The following is a 17,191-nucleotide window of genomic DNA, read 5'->3' as shown; positions in this document are numbered from 1 at the left end:
TGCAAGTAAAGCTTATTAAAATAATATGGCTTGTATCCAATGGTGCTCTTCTGCTTGGAGAAGGGCTTTGGATCCAGTGGAGGCCTCCACAAATGGAGGAGGGGAGGGGAAGCAACTTTAGCTAAGTCCTCTTCCCCCCACCCCCACAGTCTGCTCCAGAAGGTTGGAGACCCTCAGGAACAGCGTGGGAGGTGATGTGGGAAGCTGAGGGGGGAAATCTACAAAAATAGCCTACCCCCCTTTCTGTCAGGTCAAGCCTGCATGCAACTGCAGAAACCCTGACAGATGGGCATCTGACCTCTGCTTAAAATACCTCCAGCAAAGAAGAACCAACTACCTCTCAAGGCAATATCTTCCATCACTGAACAGCTCTTATCATTAGAATGTTTCTCCTAAGGTCTAGCCAAACTCTGCTTCCCTGCAATTTCCACCCCTTGGTTCTAGTCCTGCTTTTGGGAACAACAGAAAACAAGTCTGCTCCATCTTCTGTACAACAGCCCTTCAGATATCTGAAGACCAGCATCATGGCTCCCCTTAGTCTTCTCTTCTCCATGCTAAACAAATCCAGCTCGTTCAACCATTTCTCACAGGACTTGATTTCCAGACCCCTCACTATCCTGGTCACCCTTCTCTTGACACACTCCACTTAGGGTGCAATCCTATGCATGTTTAGACAGAAAAAAGTTTTAAAACTCCCAGTATGCCCCAGCCAGCATGGCTGGCCAGGGCATGCTGGGAGTTGTAGGGCTTTTTTCTGTCTAAACATGTATAGGATTACACCCTTAGGGCACAATCCTATCAGGATAGGAGGCTGTTCCCAAACTCGGAGGCAGCCGCCTATCCAATACAGGGCAGGAGAAGCAGAGGGGATCGTCCCCTCCATGCTTCAGCTGGCCTGCATCCACAGCTAGACAGCTGATTTCAGCTGTCTAGCCGCAGGAAGGCGGAGCAGGGGTGGTGGTGGACACCAGCTGAGTCATAGGAAGCATCAGAACAGTACTTCCACCCTCCCCGCCCCAGCATGCACCCAGGAACACCCCATTTTCGCTGCTCTGCACTCCTCTTCCAAGCGTGGAGCTGTTCTGCACTGCCTACGAGGCAGCGTGGGAAGGGGTAGAGGTCGGTTCTCAGGGAACCAACCTCAGAGTACGGGCTCTGAGGTTGGTTCCGGGAACCAACCTATCCTATGACCATCTAGCCGCTGACTAGTGGCCATAGGATTGCACCCTTAGTCAATGTAATTCTTAAAACGTTGCACCCAGAACTGGACACAGTACTCCAGATGTGGCCTGACCAGTGCCGGAAAAGGAGGATCTATTACTTCTTGTGATCTATGCACCTGATAATACAACCGAAGATTGCATTAACTTTCTTAGCAGCTGCACTGCACTGCTGGCTCGCATTCAGCTTATGATTCATTAAGACACCCAGCTTCTTTCCACGCAAACTTAATATATTGAGCTATGTCTTTTCTTTTTCCAAAACATATTGCAGCTGATATTAGCAAATGAACAGAAGAGCTGGGCCAATAGCAAACAACATCTTATAACAAGGAATCAACACTACCAAATATAGCACTCTGACTGGAAACACCTGGGTGGAAACCTCAAGTTCAGCCCTGGACCCAGTTAAAGTACTTGGGTAAATCACTGTTTCTCTCAGTCTTACTTCACAATCTGTAAAAAATAGAAAGACCCAGCAGTTTGCTATGAGGATGACTATGAAAAAACTGCCCATGTTTAAAATAACACAAAAGACTCCCTCCCCACCAACAGGCAAGATGTATAATAAAAATGAGTAACGGAGCACATCAAACTAGCAGGGTGGTAACAGATGAGATAGAGGCTGCGAGTAAAATGCTTGCCCACATAAGCATTCCACAAGTACCCCATGACATACATCAGCCCACCTTCTTGTAGCTACCATACCAGCAGAACGAGTCTGCCATTGGGTTGTGAACCTTACTCCTGGACCAGAGATTTGACCCAAAAACAAGCAAGAAAGAGATGCAGATGCAGACCCACAGCAGAAAGATAGGTCAGTCCTTGAACACACCACCACTGTAACACGCTCGAAGGCAGACACCCGAAGGACCCAAGCTCCCCACTCCCTCCCCCATGTTGACCCTGGTGAAGCAGTGTTCAATTTACACTTGCACAGACGTGTTTTGATCACACTGCTTCCTCTCAACCCACCACACCATAACCCTAGAATACAGAAATGCAACTTTCTTACAACCACCACGGGGATGGGGAGAGAGAATGGCTAGGAGTATCTGCATAGGGGACCCAACATATGAGCGCGCCGTTGACCCACAAGAAAAGAAGCCCACAGCGGAGGGGGAGAGGGCAGCAGTCTTCCAAATGAACATGGGCTGCTTAATTCAGAGTATCCCGAGTCTCGTGTGAACGCTTGCGAAAAAGAGCCCGCTACTTAATCCTCACTCTGAGGCAGGGCCGCCTCAGACTAGGCAGGAAGGTCAATGCCCTCGCGGAATGGGGGGGAGAGATGAGCGATCACTCGTGGGGGGGCGATCACGGGGGCCCACTCACTTACCGGCTCCGGGGCGGGCGGTGGCTTGGCCCCCTCCGGCCCAACCCGATCCGCCCGCCGTTACCATGGAGGCACTTCCGGTTAAGGCGGGACTAGAATATCGCATGTGGCGGCTTCTAGCATACACCCCGCTCTACTAAAGGGTATGATGGACAATGACGGAATTCTCCACGAATGCCTCACTAAGGCAAAAGCGGGAACTAACGCACCTACTGACTTCAACTACCGTCATACACCGCGCCATTCGGCTTCTAGGCTTCCCGACGTACCGCGCGCTCTAGAGGCAGAAAGAAGCCTGGCGTCGGCTCAGCGCGCGCGCCCCTCGCGTTGTACTACATTTCCCAGCATTCGGCAGGGTCAAAGTAAGCGGAGCTTCTTCCGTGGGGGGGGGGTGGAGTTGGAAAGAAGGTCGGGTCGGGGTGGGGTGGGATGGGATGGGCCAGTCGATGCCTGAAGCACAGTAGGGTCGTTGTAGAATGACGTCATCGGGCCCAGGAGCGGAAGTGGGTGGGGTGGAGGGAGCCGCCGAGGGTTTCTTGCCTGCAGCGGCGGAGTCTGCGGGCTGCTTGGGGTACTCGTTAGTCCCCCTCCCCCCGTTCTCCGGGGGTTACTTTCCCGCGCCGCCGCCCTCTAACCAGCGGTGTTTCCCCCTTTCTCTTTCTCTCACTTTGGGTGCTGTAGCCCCCTCCCCTTCCGTAGTCACCCGTGGGTGCCGTAGCTCCTCCTCCTTCCAGCCCCCTTGGGTGCTGCCGCATGCCCGCTGTCCCTCCCTCCCTGGTAGCATCTCTGTCTTGTGCGCCGAGCCTCTAGGCTCTAATCCTGTTTTCTTCCCAACAGGCAGGGCTCTTCCTTCCGCCCTTCCCGCTGAATCCAGCCTCACGGGCGGCGCCATGGAGTTCCCAGACCTAGGCGCCCACTGCTCGGAGCCGTCCTGCAAGCGCCTGGGTGAGACGCTGCTCTCAGCTGCCTGCCCTGTGTGTGCGCCCCTTTGCTCGTTTCCCTTGGTCGGGCTGAAGCTTGGGGGAATGACCTATTGCCGTGCCAGGCAGCACCTACCAGCCCCTAATGCGGGGCGAGAACGAAGGCGCTGTTGCCAGTTGTCTGCTGGGGGGTAGGAGAAGGGTGGTGCTTGTAACTGGTTGGGGGACGTGGATGGCCTGGACCAGTGGAGGCTGGTGGCTCCAATGTCGGTGGGGCTCTGAATCAGAGCCAGGTTTCAGTCAGAACCCTAAAGGAGCTATCCAAGGAGCTATCTACCAGCAGAGCACCTTGGATAGCTCCTTTAGGGTTCTGACTGAAACCTGGAGCAGATGCACTGCCCCACCGACACTGGAGCCACCAGCCTCCACTGCCTGGGACTTGTGATGGGGAGCATCACAGATTCCCGTTGCTGGGTCAGATGTGGTATCTGCCCTTCAGCCAACGGGTGTGCTTTAAAGCAAGCACAAATGTGAGGGTCGTTCTGTACAAAGTTCCGTCCTAGAACAAGCCTTGAGCGTGTGTAGGAGCTTTGGGTGAAGACATGCTGTTCACTGCATTAGCACAACAGGAACGTTTGTGTTGGCTTCTTCAAAGGCTTCTGTGTTCTTAGTAGCCCATAACATGTTTTGGGAAGCACTGGTGAGCTGTGGGAATTGGCTGTAAAGCTTCCCAGTAGGACTTCAGAAGTGGTTTCTGTGGTCTGTTGCACATGTCACTGTTCTGGCAGTGTGTTGCAGCTTGGATAACTTGTCATATGATGGTTCTAGGACATGCTTTGCATGTGGGGCACAGCATATTAAAAGGCTTGTTTCAGTTGTGCTAGCATTAGAGTGTTGGTGCTTTGCTTTCTGAAATAATTCCAACAGATGAGCTGGGGCTTCTCTATGGAGATGCACCCTCGGTATTTTCCCAATGGAAAGCTTTGGTTTCTCTTCTTGCTTTGGTACTAAAGTAATGGCATAAACCTTATTCCCAAAAGAAACCAGGCAAACACTAATTATCATGGCACAACCGTTGTTTTTTATGAGGTATCCTCTGTCTAACTTCAGAGAACCCTAAATTAAAAACATAACACTGGTGCTTCTTAGCTAGAATTTGGAAATAGTTGTGGATTTTGTATGCTTCAGACTGAAGGGATCCCCCCCGCCGCCCCGCTCCCCACAGCTAATGCTGACATATGCTTGAACTAGGGATGTGTGGATTGTGTTAAATTTGTTCATTTGCAAGTGCACATTAGCACACTAATGGAGGGAGCAATCTTATGGCCGCTAGTCAGCGGCTAGATGGCCATAGGATATGTCGGTTTCTGGAAACTGACCTCGGAGCCTGCGCTCCAAGGTTGGTTCCCAGAGAACTGACCTCCCCCGCACTGCCTCACAGGCAGCTCGGAATGGCTCCGTGCTCAGAAAAGGAGCGTGGAGCGGCGAAAACGGGACATTGGGGGGGGGGGTGTTCTTGGGCGGGGAAGGCAGAAATGCCGGTATGACACATCCGACATGGCGTCCAGCAGCTGCTTCCCCCACTCCGCCTTCCCACAGCTAGACAGCCAGTATCGGCTGTCTAGCCACAAACGCAGGGCGGCTGAAGCATGGATAGGCAGTCACCTCCAAGTTCGGAGGCAGCTGCCTATCGCCGTAGGATTGTGCCCTAAATTGCACAAATCCCCACCAAAAGTAAAAAAAAACTAGTCCTCAAGTCTGCACAACTTGGAGAAAGCTGCTTTGCTATGGAATCTGTAGGTTGGATTCATAGAAATTCAAACTCATTTGAATCAGTTGCAGATTTATCCGACATTGTTAGCTTGAACACAGAGTACTTAAGAAATTACCAATAGTAAGAGGTTGTGTCTAGGGATCTGGATCATTCTTAGGGTCTTAGCAATTTGGGATGAAATGCAAACTCTTGGGGCTGTTACCTTGCACATCAATACTTGGAACTTGGATGGCTTTAAAAGGGGATTAGCTAAAGCTATCAATAGCTACTAGTCTTGATGACTATATATTACCTCCAGTATTAGTACGCCTCTCAGTACCAGTTGCTGGGGAACACAAGTGGGAGGGTGCTGTTGCACTTACGTTCTGCGTCTGGGCTTCCCATAGATACCTGGTTAGTTACTGTGGGGACAAGGCACTGGACTAGATAGGCCTTCAGTCTGATCCAGCAGTGCTCTGTCATCTGATAATGTAAATCCCACATTTTGCGAGACTGAAGATTAGACACGGAGGTTCAAACACCCCAGTATCTGAAGGAGAAAGCTCTTCGAATGTGTAGAGATTTGCATGGGTGGGTGTTAGTGTTTGAGAACATTTTTCTTGATAGACCACAATTTTTCACTGCACACCTGGTTTTTCAGCAAACTCGGCCAGCCACCTGCTGTGTAATCTGTGGTTCTAGCTATGTTCCCTGATAGGCAACAATCTGTATGCTAATAATCTGTGTGCTTTCTTTCAAGTCCATTTTTAGAAGCATTTTTCTGGTTCTCTTTATTTTATGATCCAGTGGGGGAATTGAGGTCTGTGAAGTACATTACATTGTGTTGGTGGTGAGGGGCATCTTGGATCTCCCAGTTGTACATCTCTTATTTGACTCTGTTTTAGAGATGTGAAGGCCCAGAAAAAAATGTGGGGGCACCCTTTTCCCCTGATTTTTTTCCTAGCTTTCCCATGACTAATCTATTTTAGTCATCTGTTACCATAGCACTTTCATTTTCAAATATTTCCCTACCTATCTGTTGTGCTCTTGGGTGCTGAAAAGGGTGTGTGCCCATAAATAAAGGAAATCTGGTGATTCCTCTGTTATGCCATCCAGTAGAATCCCCGGGTTGTCCATTGGAGGGCTGCAGGGGGACAGCTATAGCTCTTCATTATCCTGTCCTTTCCTGCCCTCAGACTTTCTTCCCCTGAAATGTGATGCTTGCGAACAGCTATTCTGCACTGACCATGTTGTCTATGCCCATCACAACTGCACTTCAGCTTACAAGAAGGTAAGTGAAACCGGAAGGGACAGAATTATGGAGTCAGGTGCTTTATGCAACATCAGATGCACTCTCAGCATTCACGAAACGCATTGACTTTGTCCTGGCCAAAGAGCAAAGGGCAGAGGATGCCCTGCAGTGGAAGAAGCTGTTTGGCTGCAACCCCAGAAAAGGCAGGCAAGAAGGGAGTTTATGCCATAAAGGGTAACGTAGTACCGTTCAGTGCTAACACAGGAGTTCATGATCTTTGTTACAACCATGGCTCTATCTCAAGTGACAGCTGGCCCCTAAGACTCAGGAGACTTTGTACATGGTGTTTTTCAGTGGCGTGGAAGACAAGTGATCCAATTATTAGTGTTCAGGAGAAGATACTTGAAATGGTCAGAGCATTACCATTTGAAGGCACCTTCCTGGGCTCCCATTGGCGTGTGGGTGGGGCAGTTAGATTTGTCCGCTCTTGGAGGCTCATGAAGGCAAATAGATCCCAGAACACTCTGGAGCAGCCTTCCCCAACCTGGTGTCCTCCAGATGTTTTGGACTACAACTCCCAGGGTACCTGACCATTGGCTAAGCTGGCGGTGGCTGATGGGAGTTGAATTGCAAAGCATCTGGAGGGCACCAGGTTGGGGAAGGCTTCTCTGGAAGATCTATGTGCTGGCCTTGATGGGTGCTCTGTTAGCAGCCTGCGGAAGAGCCAGGTGACCCTAGTCACCAGCACAGGTCTTCCCGAAGATCCTCCCCAGCTGCTTGCAGCAGGCAGCATCAACAGTGAATGCATTCTCCTCTGCTGCCCTTGTATCTGCTAGTGCAAGGATGGGGAACACATGGCCCTCCAGACATCATCCCTCACCACTGGCTTTGCTGGCTAAGGCTGGTAGGCGCTGCAATCGTACAACAGCTAGAGGACCACACATTCCTCACCCTTGTGCCAGTGCCACGCAGTGGAATTGTTAATGAGTAGATAACAGCCTGGTAAACCCAGGCTCTCTCTGCCAGGTAGTGGCCATGCCCACTTACATCATCTGGCCCATGCTGGGCCCAGTGGGGGGCAGTTCAGCCCTCCACCTTAAAATAGTTCCCCACCCCGCTCCATCCGCAGGCTCCATCACCATCTGCCTTTTGTGCTACGTTTACCACCTACTTTGCTGACAAAATAGCTTCAAGAGCAAGAAATTCTAGTGCAGAAATAGTTTGAGTTGTCAAAAGGTCAGTCTTGGCCTGTTTGTTTGGATGACTTTTCAGCGAAGGAGACAAACTGCTTCATGTTCTGCAGAGACTTTCACATAGCAGTTCAGGTTATGTACTAGTTCAGGAATAATAAAAGTTCAATCCAGTTTCAGTTCAGGTTTGATGTGGCTCTTGTGCATTGCAAAAGCAGGAAGATGGGCCAAACCTTTATTTTCCCCCCCCATATCCAGTATAATTTGAACTGATTTGCCTCCTCGTTCTGCTTAGAAGTGCCAGCTAATGCAGAGGTTTATCATGGGGATGGGCAAGCCTGAGAACAATAATTTGCAAATTGGATCCGTACCCATCTCAAGGCGCAATCCTATGCAGGTTTAGACAGAAAAAGGCCTACAACTCCTAGAATGCCCCTGGCAGCATGGGGCATGCTAGGACTTGTAGGCCTTTTTTTCTGTCTAAACCCACATAGAATTGCACCTTTAGTTGATGAAAAATAGCTAGGGGAAACTGGATCCAGTTTCTGGCTTGGATTGTTAATGCTTCTCTTGGAGAAAGTACAATGTCAAATGTCCCAAAATCACTGGTAGGCCATCTCTTCCTCAGAAAACCTAATTCTGATGCTGAGTCCACAGCTCATTACTGCTGTTTCCATCCAACCTTTTCTTTTTGGTGAACGTTGTTGAGAAGGTGGCAGTTTTGCAGCTTCAAGGACACCCAGTTGCTGTTAAATTCTTGGATACCTGCCAGAGTGTCTTTCAGCCTGAGCAGGGCACTGCCATGTATTTTTGGTCCTTGAATGGTGATCTCTGCCAGGAGATCAATAGGAGGCCTTGCCTTATTGATCTTCGATGGTGTTAATCAGGGCATGTGGGCAACATGGTTGAAGGACCTGCCATTGGTATGTGTACTTTAGTAGTTCTTTGTGTTGCTTGTGGAGAAGTCTTAGTGAATGGTGATAAGAGGTTGCTAGCCATCCTTTACAGTAGGAGTGCAGAACCTCTTTTAGCTTAAGGGCTGAACTCCATTTCAGAGAAGCTCTTGGGGCCACATTCCAGTGGTGGGAAGGACAAAAGTTCTTTGTGGGACTGCTGATGGTTTGGGCTGACCGTTGGTGATTGGGTTGGGCTTTTATGGGATAATGTTAATTCACTTCTCACGCCCACTAATAGGAAACTCAGATGGTGAGCGTTGGCAGAAATGGAGCAAAAACAGGACCACTGAGAAACAAAAGAGAGGTTGTTCAGGGAACCCTGAGTTTTGCAGAAGTTAGATAGACTTAACAGGGCAAAAAAAATAGCCTAATAAAGACGGAGTATGCTCAGCCACAGAACATTAAGTATCAGTTGGAAAAGAAAAAACTGGGGACAGAGAAAACCCAGAATGCCCTGCTTGGAGAGTATGACTGTCTGGAACCCTAAACTGGAGCATACCTAATAGGAGGAGGTGATTCACTGGAACGCTTTTGTTCCAGGTCTTCTTGTGATACTCTTGAATAAATGGGTCCGTTGTGTACCAGCTCAAGCTTTATTCTGTTCTCAGGATGTGCAAGTCCCTGTGTGCCCATTGTGCAGCACACCCATCCCCGTGAAGCGAGGAGAGATGCCTGATATCGTGGTGGGAGCACACATTGATCAGGACTGCAAATCGGATCCAGCTCAGCGTAAGCGCAAGGTAGGAGGCGGCAACTACCTTCTCGAGTGCCTCTGGTGGGACACTTGGCTTTGAGCCCACCAGAATCTGATATGCCCAAATTCTGGATAATGTGCTAGTCTAGGCTTCCATGTGTTGAGTGAGGGCAGTTTGATGTTAGGCAAACCTTGGGGAGTGCTGGAATATGTCCCACAAGCAGGGGAGTGAATATAGGTTCAAGCTTTAGGTCTGTTGAGCTTGCTCCTGTGAGCTAGTGGTGGTAACGAGAAAGGACCAGAGTCAGAAAATAAAGGTGAAATATTTTATTCAATGACAAATGATAAATACGCAGATTCCGCATTGAGGTGTGAAAGCAGTATATAAATGGAATAGTGGATACATGTAGTGATTTAGGGGGTGAAATGTGAAAGTGTACAACTATAAATAAAGAAACAATATAAAGTTAAAGGACCAGACACTACAACGAGGATTATGAAGATAGAAGCTGTGTACACAATTAACGAAGAAATATCAAAAGTGCCACCAATAAAGCATGTATAACACTAAGCTTTAAACTGCATCCTCCCAAAACTTCTGCCAGTCCAAACTAGTTAAAATTTACTAAGTTCTCACTATATAGTTGTTTAATCAAAAGATTAAAAAGACTTATAGCTACCTGTCTCAAACACAGAAGACACGTTTATGTGGGCTTGGATCAAAGTCCCAGGGGTAGGATCCAGTGGAATCCAAATAGAAAATTTATCCAGCTAGGAACTGAAGAAATGTTTAAAAATAGAATAGTCATGTCTGAGCCTTACCAGGAAATAAAAGGAAAGGAAAGATGGGAAATCTAGATTTATTCCAAGCTGTCCACAAGCCAAAAATCTAACCCAGGAAAAAAGCCAGCTGTCTCTAAAAACTACAAGGCAAAGTTGCGATAAAGGAGGGTAAAATCCTCCCAGAGAAGTAACAAACAGAGCTGTCTAAAGAATCTGTAGAAAACTCAGCACAGAAAAAATGATTACATTGTAAAACTATTGCAAGCAAAAATAATTAAATCTAAAAGCAACATTCCCTTACCTCTGTGTTCCAGAAAGCCCCTTCAGTTTTATCATTCTGTGTAGATGGTATTGGTTGCCAGTGGTGTCCTTGTAATGTGGAATGCTACTATTCTGCCACTGATAGCCAACCAGCTCCAATGTAGTGGTGAAGCTGGAACTAACCGCAGCATAGAATCCCATACCATATCCAGATTGCCTAAAGCAGGGGTGGACAACTTGTGGCCCTCCAGATCAACAGTGGCCCTCCTATCAGCCCTTGCCAGCATAGCCAGTGGTGAGGGCTGATGAGAGTTGTAGGCCAAGATATTTGGAGCATCACAAGTTGCCCACCCCTGACGTAAAGAATGCATTTGTTAAGGGCGTGGTTTTTACAGCTCTAATTTCCCAGCATTTTGGAGCTTGAGTGATGATGGAAAGCTCTTAACACATGTAAAATGAAAAGTTTTTTTGTTAATTGAGTTAATTCAAGGTTCATGTCTTCGTCTGTTAGAGCAGAAGCGGGCAATCTGGTGCCCTCCAGATGTTGCTGGACTACAGCTCCCGTAATCCCCATCCAGCATGGCCTATGGTCAGGGATTCTGGGAGTTGTAGTCCAAAACATCTCGAAGACATCAGGCTGCCTATCCCTGGTTAGAGAAACTTAAGCTTCGGGGGCCCCCTAGTCTCTCATATCCACCTCGGTGCAAAGCAGTCAAGTCTCGATGGGCTGCTCCTTGCTAACAGGCCATTCCACTCCCATCAGTCACAACTGTGTCCATCTACCTAGATCTTCACCAACAAGTGTCAGCGGCCTGGCTGCAAGCAACGGGAGATGATGAAGGTTCTCTGTGATCAGTGTCACGGCAACTTCTGCCTCAAGCACCGGCACCCACTGGATCATGACTGCAAGGGGGCCGGGCACTCGCTCTCCAAGGCAGGGTAAAGGCGGGACTGGGGGGCTGTCCTGGGCAAGACTGGAGGGGGCAGACACAGACGTGGCCATTTTAGTGCACACTTCTGTGAAGGGCAGTGGTACATATTTCCTTCCCCATCCTTGGTTGTTCCGGCAACTCTGTCAAAGTATTATGGGGTTGCAAGGTGATACCTGCTCCTCCCCTGGCATCTCTAAGATGTGTGCTACTTGTGTTTTGCTCAGCAGAGCAGTGTTGACAGCTCAGGTTCCTTGAGCATGCGGGGCATAGAAGCAACACGAGGCATTGCCTGGGGCTGACTTGGTGTGGCCGCAGAGGATGGTGCCCACGTGGGTTCCTGTTATTCTCAGGAAGGGGAGGAGGATGGTTTGGTGTGCTGATGCAGGCAGCGCTCTTACCGAGGGTTGTGCTCCCTGTTTCAGGAACGCTGCTATTGCCAGGGCTCAAAAGGCTGCCAAAGCACCTACAAGCGCCACATCCAGCAGTGGACCCATGAGATCTGCTGCAAGCCCGCCACCCTCCAGCAGGTACACCAGTGACCTGAATCTGCAGTGTTCTCCACCGTTTCTTCCAGCAGCTACAGCGTTCAGGAGGTGGTGAAGTCACAGACCCTTCCCTCCCACTACCATTTGCCCACCACCTGTCCAGCAATGCCCTTGAACCTAACGAGCCCTACCATCACTGAGCATGCTGTAAAACGAGATCCCAGCTCAGCCCACCCTTCTTCCTCCTCGGAGCATAAGGACCGCCTGGACTTGTGCTGTAAATGTGGCCCTAGTGCCAGCCTTCCCCCAACCTGGTGCCCTCCCGATGTGTCGGACTGCACAATGCAGCGCTGGCTGGGGGATAATGGTTGCTGTAGTCCGACACCTCCAGAGGGCACCAGGGGGAGGGAAGGCTGCCTTGGACCGCGCCAGTGGGTTTTCCCAGCTTACGTGCCTTGTGAGTTGTACCAGCTGACATCTCTTCCCTTGCTCACAGAACCAGCAAGATGGCAAGAGCACCTCCGTCCCAAAGCACATCTCCACCGGCCATTGCCCTGCAGAATGGATTGGTAAGTGGTGGCTCGACACTCAAACTGTGATGTGCATGCTCCCTTTCCCCTCATGCATTTGCCCGTCTCCTGCTGCATGGCTGCAAGGGGGGGAGGGGTGTCATCGCACCTCAAAGTATACCAGGTGCTGTATGCTAAGACTGCAGCAGGGGCAGAGAAGGAAAGTGGGGCCACCATCAGCCATCCTGAGAAACCACTTCATTGGGCTTCGCCTCTCCTGCAGCGGTCACCCAGCAGCCATTCCATCAGTCTGTAGAAGAGGGAGGGACAGGAAGCAAGGCTACTTACTCCCTTGGCTCAGCTGAAAGACCAGCCATTTTTGGCACCTCCTGTCTTTGAGCTGTTCCTATTCCAGCTGGTCATAATAAGGATGCCAACAACATCTGGCTATATTACAGCCATTAAAACCTTGTGTCTGGTCACTGTAAGAACCTTCTAATATTAAGACAGCCTTCCTTAACCTGGTGCCCTCCAGATGTTTTGACTCCATTGGCCCCAGCCAGGGTATTCAATGGCCAGGGGTAATGGGAGTTGTAGTTCAAAACATCTGGAGGACACCAGGTTGGGGAAGGCTGAATTAAGAACTGGTGTCTCTGCTTTCTTTTTTTTCTTTCCCCTACACATCCCTTTTTCCTTTTGTGTCATGTCTTTATAGACTATAAGCCCAAGAGCAGGGACTGTCTCATTTGTATTTATCTGTAAGCTGCTCTGAGAGTCTTTCTGGTTGAAGAGTAGAGTATAAATGTTTTAAATCTCTTTCTCAGTGGATAGCTCAGACAGGGGAAAAAGACCCTTGCCACAGGTCAATTCCTTCACTGGAAGTTTATATAAATGGGTGACCATTAAAAGCTATTAGGGGGGTGGGGGAGAGGATAACTCTGGGGCTGGTACTCTGGAAGGAAGGAAGGAAGGAAGGAAGGAAGGAAGGAAGGATCTGAGCATTGCTTTTTCTGGAGCCCAGATTATCTCAAGTAGCTCCTTGGCCCAGTGTCTGAGGGTGTATGCTGATGTTTTATCCTCCCTGGTGTTTGCAAAGCCCAACGTGTGCAAATTTAGTTTTATACAAAATGGATTAATTTGCACAATTAAAATGTAGCAAAAGCTAAACCCAGCTCCATATTCTTGGAATAGGCCCTGCCCAACAGGTGGTACATGCCACATAGGCTAACTCGAGGCTTGCATCTCGTTCCAGAGCGAGGAGGAAGCGCTGCAACGAGCCTTGGAGATGTCCCTGGCGGAGACGGTGCCCACGCAACCACAGCCCCTCAGGTAGCACATCGTGGCAGCAGCCCTGCAGAGATGGGTTGGCTTCAGGACCTTACTAATGCCCCTGCGCCAGACTGCCTGCTTGGAACCTGTAGGATGGGGAACTGTCCTAACCGTCATGTCCAAACTGCAGTGCCAACAGGCTGCCCTTGATCCCAATGTGGATCTCCTGACATGGAGTCCAATTCTTTCCTTCTAGCCCTGCTGGGGTAAGCATTCGGGCCCCCTGTGCTGGTCAGGCCCTCTGAGCATTAAGTGTAAACCAAGGTATGGCAAGGTTACCAGGCACACACCAGCATGCTAACTTTGATGCGCTCCCTATCTTGGGAGAATGTGGCAGGAAGTTGGGGAGAGGAGGCTCTTAATTGTGACTCACCCTATCCTTGTATCTGGAACAGCACCCAGGAAGAGGAAGACCTGGCATTGGCTCGGGCTCTTTCAGCTAGTGAGGAAGAATACCGGCGGCAACAACAGCAGCAGCAACGGGTGAGCAAGATGAGCAAATTCCACAAATAATTTTCCCATCCTTCTGTGCATAGATTTTGCCAGTCTATCTAGGCTATCTTGTGACTATATCAGACTGTTCTGTATCTCAGCAAGGAAGTCCAAAGCCAGGCCAATCCAATCACTGGAGACCAAACCAGTGTCTTCCATCACCCCCACCCCAGCCCCTGGGCCTTTTCTCAGAAGCTTTACTGTACAGAACTCTGGAGGCTGGATCACTGGTTACTAGGTTTGGTAAAAATTTTATTAGATTAACTAGAATGAATTGTCCTGCATCCTCCCATAGGAGAGGAGCAGGTATCTTGAAAGTTCAGACAGACTTATGGAACAAGTACTCAATGGATGCTTAATGTAGTTTAATCCTTAGCCAGCTGTCAAGTCAGGATGACACCATGATGGAACTTCCTCCTCCTTGCAATGCATGTTCATATATGAAGTGGGGTGACTGCAGTCCACCAAATAGGGACTTAAGAGTGTGCTGGTTTCTATATAGCCAATCAGAGTGTGAGTTTTGTGTGTGTCGCAAGTTTCTCATAGCAAATGGCCGGCCCAGTTCGGGGGCGGGGGGAGAAGTGCACTCCCATTTCTGACTGTTCTTACCTTCTGCATATTTGTGTCCTAGGCCCGAAGCACAAAACCGTCCAACTGCTGCCTGTCCTGAGCACAAGAAGAATTGGGCAGCCTGGGAACCATGCCTGGCCACTGTGGCTCTTCCTCTGTTCCTGCTGGGGATACCTTCCTCTGCTGCTCCCTCAGGGCTACTAACAATGAACCAAAGGCTGAACCCCTGCCTGGCCCTCACAGAGTCTCTTTGCCACACAGCCGTAGTCACCTTGTGCCGTGACCACACCTTCTGGGACAGGAGGCAGCATCTCCCCAACTGGATGGAGCAGCGGTAGCCTTGGGGTGGCAGCCCCCAGTCCCACGACCAGAGCCAGGGCTAGTGCAGGCCGCAGCAGCCAAAGGGGCTGGGCTGGCAGGAAACATTGGTATAATTTGGGTTAAACCTCCAGGTGTTCTGTGTGGGGATGCCCCATCGCTGAGGGGAGCATGAGAGAGAGGCTCGTTCTTTGCTGCATCTCTCTCTTGGCCTGTGGCAGTCCCACAGTTGGACAGTAGGTGGTGGTAAATGCTTTGATTAAAGGTTTTTCCCACACCTCGTTTTTGGTGCTGCTGGACTTCTAGCTACCTGCTTCAGTGGGGGAGATCCGCTCCTAAAGCTGCTGCTGCACAGTGACACTAATTCAGATAGTTCAGATAATGCAGTGTAATCCTTTCCCTGGCGGAAGGTGACGGCTGAATCTTCCCGTTCTCTTTGTTTCGAGTAGCTCCTGCTGCCAGCCCCTTGCCAGTACTCTGACACTTAGCCCTCTCTCAGAAAGTCTGCCAAAGATCAACCTTGAAGCGACCAGTAGTCCACAGGCTGCCCTGTAGTGGGAGCGAAGGGGGGTTTCCACTTCCAGTAGATGGCCAGCTGCCTTAGATTGCATGTTGAAGAGCTGGCTGGCCCCAGTGGGCACCCATACCTCAGTGACTACACGGATGTCTATCTTCTGTCTGATGCATGCTTTGGTCAGACACGGTCTTCTACCAGGTGTTTTTTGTTTTTTTTACAGCTTTGGGCTTCCAGCTGTATGCTCTGCTGCAATTATAGTCTCTCCCTCTCCAGGGGCCACTTCACCATCTAGCATTCTGTGCCTTTGCTGTGTCACCTACAGGGGTGGAAGAAGAAAGATTTGGTGGCAGGCATTGTGGGAAAGCTGGTGGGAGCCAATAAACTCACAGACGCAAATAGCTTGTCCTTTGCTTTCATTTTCTTTTGGAGCACACAGAACATTTTTAAAATTTGTATTTATTTCAAAAACATTCTATACCGCTTTTCATTAAAAAAAGTAAAGTAAAATCCCAAAGTGGTTTGCAATATAAAATGAGAAAATACAGTAAAACCAATGATAAAAACAATAAAATCTTAATTAAAATAACTAGTGGTAGCTGACGATATTAGCAGTCAGGGAATTGCCTGGGCAAACAAGTGCATCTTCAGCTGTCAGCAGAAACACTTTGAATAAACTGATCCATGGGCAATGCGATGCACACGACACAGCACTCCAAAACAAAACAAATGACCACAAGACAGTGCATCCAGTTTATATATTTATTTTTTTATTTTAATAATGAACAGATTTTTAAAACGTGAAACGTTTCAACATAAAACGCCAGCTTATAAACTGAACCAGGACCAATCAGGAACAGGCCAAGCTTCAATGAGGGAAACAAAGATTAACAATCAGTGCCTGTATTCAACAGCCAATCAAGCCGCATTCATAAACATCATGGCTTGTTTAATCTTATCCTTCACACTCTTACTGGGTTTCAGCTGATCAATAAACAATGGCTGGGTTCAGACAACATGATAACCCACACTCAAGAATTGAGTGTTGGTTGTCGTTGAACTGTGGATGGTTGAGATCTGGGTTATCGTGTTGTCTCAACCTAGCCACATGAACAAATCATGGTTTGTTTACCACAACCCATGAAGAGAACCCATGGTTGTTGGGTTGTGAACTGTGGGTTGTTTGTGGTTAACAAACCATGATTTGTTATCATGGCTGGGTTTAGAGAACAAAACCCAACTTTCAACAACAACCCACATTCAACCCTTGAGTGTGGGCTATCATGTTGTCTGAACCCAAGTATTTCCTCAATCTTTCTACTTCAGAGGCTCCGTTCAGTTGCTAGCACAGAGATCTTCATTAAAGTTGCTCTGCCAGCATACTTCTCATATGAAGGGACCAAGGCCTAGCATGTGTTTCATTATCCTGAATATCAGACAAGTGCTCCTTATGTCTTTTTAGGACAGGTCTTCCTGTTTTACCAACGTAAAAATAATTACATTCCAAACACTCAATTTTGTAAATCTCCCCTTTAACTGCACACTCTCCACACAAAAGGGCATTCCTGTGTCCAGCATTTGTTATTGTACAACCATGACTTCACAAGGTGTTGTTTCAATGTTACCAGGGCAGTACAAACAACATTAGCCTTGATGTTATGGCAATCGAGGCTGTTTTGG

The 17,191-nt window shown here is 48.9% G+C and overlaps 2 protein-coding genes across 4 annotated transcripts in view; one reads left to right on the top strand and one right to left on the bottom strand.

Annotated features, from left to right (window-relative positions):
- Nucleotides 1-2,905, bottom strand: part of TTLL4 (tubulin tyrosine ligase like 4) — a 44,280-nt gene extending 41,375 nt beyond the window's left edge. The window contains exon 1 of one of the 2 annotated variants that reach the window (XM_084805400.1): nucleotides 2,823-2,905. The gene's annotated coding sequence lies outside the window, so the exon portion shown is untranslated. Of the gene's footprint in view, nucleotides 1-2,556 lie in introns of both variants that reach the window. The other variant, XM_084805390.1, reaches the window with a different exon arrangement.
- On the top strand, nucleotides 2,627-16,094 carry ZFAND2B (zinc finger AN1-type containing 2B). 2 transcript variants are annotated; one of them, XM_084805413.1, is made up of 10 exons: nucleotides 2,627-2,915; nucleotides 3,391-3,498; nucleotides 6,423-6,517; nucleotides 9,233-9,364; nucleotides 11,150-11,301; nucleotides 11,717-11,821; nucleotides 12,276-12,348; nucleotides 13,541-13,617; nucleotides 14,013-14,100; nucleotides 14,741-16,094. In XM_084805413.1, exons 1-10 carry the CDS (start codon nucleotides 2,699-2,701, stop codon nucleotides 14,777-14,779), a joined length of 1,086 nt encoding a protein of 361 aa, XP_084661539.1. In that variant the 5' UTR covers nucleotides 2,627-2,698; the 3' UTR covers nucleotides 14,780-16,094. The 2 variants fall into 2 exon arrangements, with proteins under 2 accessions (XP_084661539.1, XP_084661549.1); XM_084805423.1 differs by lacking the exon at nucleotides 2,627-2,915 and adding an exon at nucleotides 3,041-3,124.
- The last annotated feature ends 1,097 nt before the right edge of the window (nucleotides 16,095-17,191 follow it).

The sequence above is a fragment of the Heloderma suspectum genome, chromosome 1, assembly GCF_057233095.1.
Source record: "Heloderma suspectum isolate Gila_16-S chromosome 1, 16-S_ref, whole genome shotgun sequence".
NCBI lineage: Eukaryota > Metazoa > Chordata > Lepidosauria > Squamata > Helodermatidae > Heloderma > Heloderma suspectum.
Note: the sequence above shows the minus strand (reverse complement) of the source record. Positions and strands in the feature narration are given on the sequence as shown.